General features: G+C 42.1%; 1 protein-coding gene across 1 annotated transcript in view; it reads right to left on the reverse strand.

Moving 5' to 3' along the window:
• Window positions 1-545: 545 nt before the first annotated feature.
• LOC112141639 (reticulon-4 receptor-like 1) overlaps window positions 546-6,924 on the reverse strand; it is a 98,384-nt gene continuing 92,005 nt past the window's right edge. The window contains exons 2-3 of the mRNA XM_024264774.2: window positions 5,285-5,739; window positions 546-3,421 (exon numbers count right to left, since the gene is read on the reverse strand). Of these exons, the coding sequence (XP_024120542.1) occupies window positions 2,522-3,421; window positions 5,285-5,739 (1,355 nt within the window). The 3' untranslated portion in view covers window positions 546-2,521. The remainder of the gene's footprint in view (window positions 3,422-5,284; window positions 5,740-6,924) is intronic.

A 6,924-nucleotide genomic window follows, 5' to 3' on the forward strand; every position in this document is an offset into this window, starting at 1 on the left:
TTGTGTTTGTCACTGATAACTACTCCACGGATTTCTTTTCGCGGATGCCCCCGACCCCTCTACCTTTAAATCCCTCCGCGTTCTCTTTCAAACCCCGTCGTCAGCTTTGTTTTACAATCGGGGCAGTGATACCGTCTCTCGGAGCCCCTGCCCGAGAGACGCCGTGACAGCGGGCGTACTTAACGCTGAGCGCATGCTAACGATGACCTCACCTTGACCCCGCATGTCCTTCTCTCATCAGATACGCCCAGACAGGTGTGCAGACTTTCAGTCACTCTGATGAATATTTTATAGGTAAAAACTAGGACATGTGGTGGAGGGGGCGGAGCTGGGGGAGTCCTGGTTATATGTGTTTGTCTTCCTGCAGTAGATGGATACATTTATTCCATTACCTTTTAATTTCCACCTGTTTTTCCCTTCCCTTTCAGTGTCTTATCGTTCAGCCTCAGGGCTCATTTAGAGCTATGTCTATTAGCCACACACAGACAGATTTGCATACTCGCACTGACAAAAGAGAGGCAAACAAACGCAGACCACCTCAGCACTTTGAGTACCCTTTCTGTTTAATGTTATTTATAAATGCCTTTTCAGTCTGGCATTGTTTGATAACCACACAGAAACATTTCAGCTGCACAAAAGGATGGGAAAAGAGGGAAACGTGTGTGTCTGTGTGAGAGCTGGAAGAGAAGGGGAAGCGGCACATGGGGGAGAAAGGGGGGAATTAGCACACAGACGAAGAAGAGGAGGGATGAAACAACAGGAGGAAGAGTAGGGAGGACGGTGTGTGGAGCTGTACGAGTCAGCAAAACAAGAAAAAAAAACAATTCAAAAAAATAAAAGTTCCAGTCTCCCACATCCTGTTAATGGGAAATCACTGAGACACAATAGAGATTTTTTTTTTTTTTTTGGTCTCCTTTTCTTCTTTTTTTAAGAAAAACGCATTCTCAAAAGAATAAACAGACACAATTTACATCACCTCTTTTTGCACAGCAGCACAAACAAATTCACCGTTAGGGATCTCTAATCCTACATGTTAGGACACTGACACCAGTGACAGGCTTCTGAACGTTCCCAACATCTAGTTAAATAGACACAAGATGGCAGAGCCCGGCAGGAGATACACACAAGCGGGATACAAATGTGGCTCCTGAATTTCCATTTGGAATTCTTAGTTGATCCCACAGAGTTTTTTTTGTTGTTGTTGTTTTTCAGTTCTTATTATTTGCCTGTCATGGTTGTCTGGTGATGTTAGGATAGCTTATTCAAAGATAATTCATTGCGCTGTAAAAAAAACAAAACAAAAAATGTGTTTATTGGCTTGAGGATTGTTGTGTTTGTAATTGAGCACTCGGGACTTTAGGTGTAAAAGAAAAAACCCGCTGCTCTGTGATCAGAAATCCCTGGACTAATGGGGGTTAGTGTCTGCGGTGGGCTGTGAAGGTGAGCGTCCGGGCTCTGTGAGGGTGTGTGTGTGCGTCCCACAGTCCTCTCTGTCCTTGTTAATTCCTGAAGACTCCCGAACAGCTGGTGGGATCTTTGTCTTCTCAGACCTAGCAGCAAAAGAAACCATCGCTCCAATCAGGGCTTGAAGATCGCTCAGTCCATCTCCCATAATTTTATTCCCATATTCTTGTTTCATTTCAAGAAATGTATGACTAATTCCTAGAAAATAAAACCTCTCCTGACCTGTCTTTAGACACTGGCTCCTATCAGGCACTCTTGATATCTGTCGACTTCAGGATTGCACTTTAGATACGACTTTCCTTCAAATCTGCCATGAAACCTGTTGATTTGTTGGATCTGAATGGCTTTTAAGTTTATTTAACTGACAGAACAGGCTGGAAAATGAAATAAAATAAAAAAAAAACCCTGACAGTTATGTTGTTTGTGGTAATTTCAGTTGTATATCTTTAGTCACCAAGAATACAGGCGTGCTGTGAAATGTCAGAGTAAAGCCACTTTATCTGGAGATTGATAGTGATTATAGCTATTACGGCCCGACGGTTCCCGAGGACTCTCCAGTCCCGCGTCAGTACTTCTCTGTCTTGATGTCGGGGTACCGTGAAGTGAGCGGAGAGGCAGCCGTAAATGACTGTCTTTGTCTTAGAGTGAGTGACGGATGGAGGTTGTGCTGAGAGCGCTCTGTGGAGTCAAGAGGGTTAACCGTGTGCGTTCACTGCTATTTGAATCACTTATTGGCTCGTTATTTTTATATGGCTGTACAGCTTTTATGAGTACATAAATTCAGCAGTTGGTAGCATAGAGACAACCCATTTCCTGATGTTTCCCATACTGACATCATCGTGACAATAGGGAGGATTTTTTTTATTTCTTTTCTCTCCCCTCCAGGCTTTTGTGTTTTGATTAGGAGCCACAAGGATCACCACAGAGATAATCGATACCGTACTCGTGTACGCTGTCAGTCGTTCATACGTGTCTCCTCGTGGAGCCAGGAAAAGGGTGTTTCAGGAAAATCGATCCTAAGGTTGCATCACAAACACAAACGTGTTCACCTCCTGTCTCAGCGCAAGATCACAAAATAGACTGAGAGCAGCAGAGCTGATGACAGACAGGAGGCAAAGTCTGCAAGGTGCCGCTCTGCTTTATTAGAAGCCCTCTGGACGCCGCTTGGCGGGCCGACCGAAGTTCTTGGGATGCACTTGTTCCTCCTCCTGGAACCTGACGACGCGTCGTATTTCCCCCCGTCTGGAGAATAATCTTTCTCACCCTCCTCCCTAAGTACCTGCACCTCGTTGAGCCCCCCTTTTGCCTTGCGACCCCGGCGGGTGCAGTTTTTGCGGCTCCCCTTAGGCGGCCGGGGCAGTGGGGACGGTGAGGGCAGGTTGTGCTGGTCCCCGTGGGGCATGTACGGCCGCTGATGGTGGTTGTGGTGATTTCTGTGGCGGTTCAGGTGGTTCAAAGACTCTCCATGTTCCAATTCCTTTCCCGGGGAGCCCTGTGCGTGACTCTCCCTCGACAAGCAACTGGGTAGCTCCTCCTTTTTGAGCATCTTTAGGTCCTTCCCCGCCAACTCTGGTGGGGAAACACAAACAAGAGAGGAGGTGGAGCCTCTAAATCTGCGCAGCCAATCCCAAAGCGACATAGCCTTGCAGTCACACTCCCAAGGGTTGTCGTTGAGCCGGAGGTACTCCAGCGCGGGCAGAAGAGTCAAAGTGGCGCCGGACAGCTCCGTGAGATTGTTGTTGAACAGGTAGAGAGTGGTGAGGCGCCGTAGGTCGTGGAAGGCTTGACGGTCCACCCACTGGATTTCGTTCTGGTGCAGAAGGAGTCGGTCTAAGGCACCCAGACCTCGAAAAGTGTTCTGACGGAGACTCCACAGACGATTCCCGTGAAGGAAGAGATGACTGAGGTTCAGCAGGTCGATGAACAGATCGTCATCCAAGAACTCCAAATGGTTGTCCTGGGAGAAAACAAAGAATGAAGAAAGGATTTTGTATAAAACAGTTACTGTTCATGTTTTTGCCACCAAAACTGTGAAATTTGTCGAAAACTTTAAAGTCCCTCTCTGATGAAAATAATGTTTTCTGACTTTATGACATGTACGTCATTTCGTTTTTGCATTTCAGAGTATTTCTCCTTCTAAATCGCTGTCAAACTGTTGTAAAGACGTTCTGTTTGAACATCAATTGTCACTCAATTCAATTCAATTTTGAGTTAACACATTTATACACATTTGTTTAGAAATACATTAAAAATATACTATATGTTTTAAATATATTTATATTAATTTGATACAGGGCGTTTCAGTTTGACCACTAGGTGGCGATCGCGCTATAGCATTACACCTTATTCCAGAAGAAGAAGACAGTATGGAAAAAAAAAAAAAAACAGCGCTTTAGACTTTAGCATGGATATTTTAATAAAAAAATTCCTTAAGAGAATCTTAAAAATAGTCATGCCTAAGAGCAAATAAAGACGTTAATTTAGTCAGCGTTAGCGTTAGCCATCCTATAGGACATTCTATTAAACGTTAGCATCAATCTAGCTCACTTTAGCTTTATGTGCTACATCGATCGATACTTTATGAATCGATTATTGATCTATTAAGCTTAAATCGATTCAAAACGGTTAATCGATTTTATCAACCCAGCTCTACAAGACAGAGCTATCATAATCAGACATTGAGGATCAGGGGCGGAGCTACTCTGCTCAGCCCTAATAGCCACGCCCACCCAGAGGAGATATTGAAAATAGAGTTTTCCGATGAACATGGAAAAAGACTTTTTAAGACATTTAAGCTGAGAGATTTGGTTTAAAAACTTCATAATCATAATTAAAACACTACTGGGAACGTTGTTTTTTTCAGAAAAAAAAATGTCATAGGGACACTTCAAACAAAAAAGTGCCATTCTCTAGCTGTGTTATTACCAGACCAATAAACTATTATATACTACACAACACCATACATGGTTTTGAGCCATAATACATTTCCAAACTTGTAAATCCAGAGAAAAGCTGCGCAGGGTTTTTCAAAACCACCAATCTGTGTAGCTTTGCTTTCCAGAAGGCTCTGTTTATTTCTGAAAGGTTCAGAAATTATTTTCTGCAGCAATGACTGCACTGACTTTTTCTTTTTCCTTTTTTTTCTTGTAAGAAAATAATGGTGGCATTTACTAATTTGTGTTTTGAACAAAAGGACCATGATTCACTTCAGCGTGACAGCTGATTTGTTCCATTTGTTAAAGGAATGAACATTGTTCAATCTGCAGATAAACTCACCCACAATCTAAAAACCTTTTTGAGGATAAATCAAATAAACAAAAGAAAAATGTAGGAATCTAAATTGTAGATAATTTATAAAAGTCTTAAAAAAATTATCTAATATTGCTTCCTGCCTGACTCAGACTGATAAAATTTGACCAAAGCAAAATTAATGTGTAAAAAAACAAAAAAAAAAAAACAATCATTTTAAATTGCAATCCTTACCTTTCAAAATAAAACATATTTTGTGGTGGCAAAAAAACAACACCTTAATAATCAAATACAAACAGAACAGATAGCAAAGTGTGTTATCAAAAAAGAAAGATTAGGAAAGAAATATTAACTTAAACTTTGTAGTTTTGTACTAAAGTAGTTTTTTCCACCTTTATCTGCTCTTGTTTTTGCAGTTGCTCTTGTATTTTATACACTATACTTTCCAACACATTGTGATTGTGTTCCCTTTGGCTGTAGGCTTGTAATGTTCACCCTAAAGTCAGAGTAGCATTTGATCGGGGTCACAGAGTGTCACGCTGATAGTAATGTAGAGAGTGTGGTCAAGCACCTGTAAGTAGAGATACTGGAGGTTCTGTAGGCCTGAAAAGATGCCTGGAGGCAGACTGATTAGACCACAGCGGTACAGATGCAAGGCGTGCAGGCGACCCAAACCGAGGAAGGTGTCTGAGGCGATGGCCCTCAGGTGCCGGTTGTCCCCCAGGTCAAGCTCCTCTAAGCGATCGAAGCCGTGGAATGTGGACGGCTGAATGTAGGAGATGTTGTTGGAGTAAAGCCAGAGCATGGTGGTGGTGGGGGAGAAGTGGCCGCGGAGTAACCTCTGGATCTTGTTGTTTTGCAGGAAAACCCGCTCGCTCTGAGCGGGGATGCCCTCCGGCACGGCGTGGAAGTTGTGAGCCTGGCAGGAAACGGTGCTCGGTGAAGTGTAGCAGATGCAGTGGTGAGGGCAGGGCATGGACAGATCCAGGCCCCACAGCACCAACAGTAACTCCACCCCACCATAACCTGAGGGGAGAGCAAGATGGAGAAAATGAGACCAGCAGAATGACAGGCATGTCACAAATCTGTCAAACAGACAGCAATGTCCATTTTGTCCTTTTCAAACATCCGTTCCCATGTTGTTCCACCATTCTGACATAAAACTATTATTTTATTTAACATTTGTGAACTTCCGTTAGAGTTTTTTTTGCTGCTTCAACCTTGAAAAATCCAACAATCCTCCATCAGCCATACAGAGAAATCCCAGCCAGAGTGTGAGCTCTGTCTGTGTGGCAGCTGGGTTATAGCAGAGATGTTTACACCTATTTGTTTTCTATGTTACTTGTAACAGTCCTGGCGATAGGGCACAAACCCACGCACACAACAACCTATCATGAACAAACTCAAATCCTTTTCTAGCAGACAGAAAATCTATTTTTCCTTCTGCTGACGAACAAACTCGCAGCACGCCTGAACACATTCCTGCAATGAGGGAACCAAGAAAATAGGAGTTGGAGGAGACGAGGAAAATACCTGGACCTGACCAGAGCTGGGGATATTATTGGATTTCTTTACAGAGTCCCTACAAGACCCAACATCATTTATTTGTGCTTCTTTCCAGTCTTGAGTTATTCCAACATTTTATATCTTTTGTTGATTTGGAGAAAAACAAAAAGAAAAAAAAAACACTAAACTAGAGATTAAACAAAATATCAAATTGCTGCTGACCTTATGGTTAACTGCAAACTAGGGCTGCCACAATTAGTGGACTAATCATTGACTAATCGACAACTAATTCAATAGTCGAATAGTCGTTACTTTATACTATATGGAGTTGGAGTGTAATATAGTTAAACGTTATAATAGCATTATTCTAGCTTTTTGGACTATTTTGGCATTTATTAGGTTTTTTTAGACTATTTTGAAGTTTAGCTAATATTTCAGCTACATGCTAGCTAATTTAGTTTAGTTTAGTTTTTTTAGGCTGTTTTGGAGTTAGGCTAATATTTACATGCTAGCTGTTTTTGCTAATTTAGGCTTTGTTCAGTTTTTACATAAATCTTCATTTATTTGGGGGATGTTCAACACAAAAGAACATTTTCTGTGCTAAAGTTTCTGAACGGATGCCAACCTAATTCAGCCTTGCTGTAAGAGAATTCTAAAATGTCTCTTTTATAAGTTATCATAAATGAGCTATTTGATTGAATCTTC

This window comes from Oryzias melastigma, linkage group LG14 (assembly GCF_002922805.2).
Source record: "Oryzias melastigma strain HK-1 linkage group LG14, ASM292280v2, whole genome shotgun sequence".
Classification (NCBI taxonomy): Eukaryota; Metazoa; Chordata; class Actinopteri; order Beloniformes; family Adrianichthyidae; genus Oryzias; species Oryzias melastigma.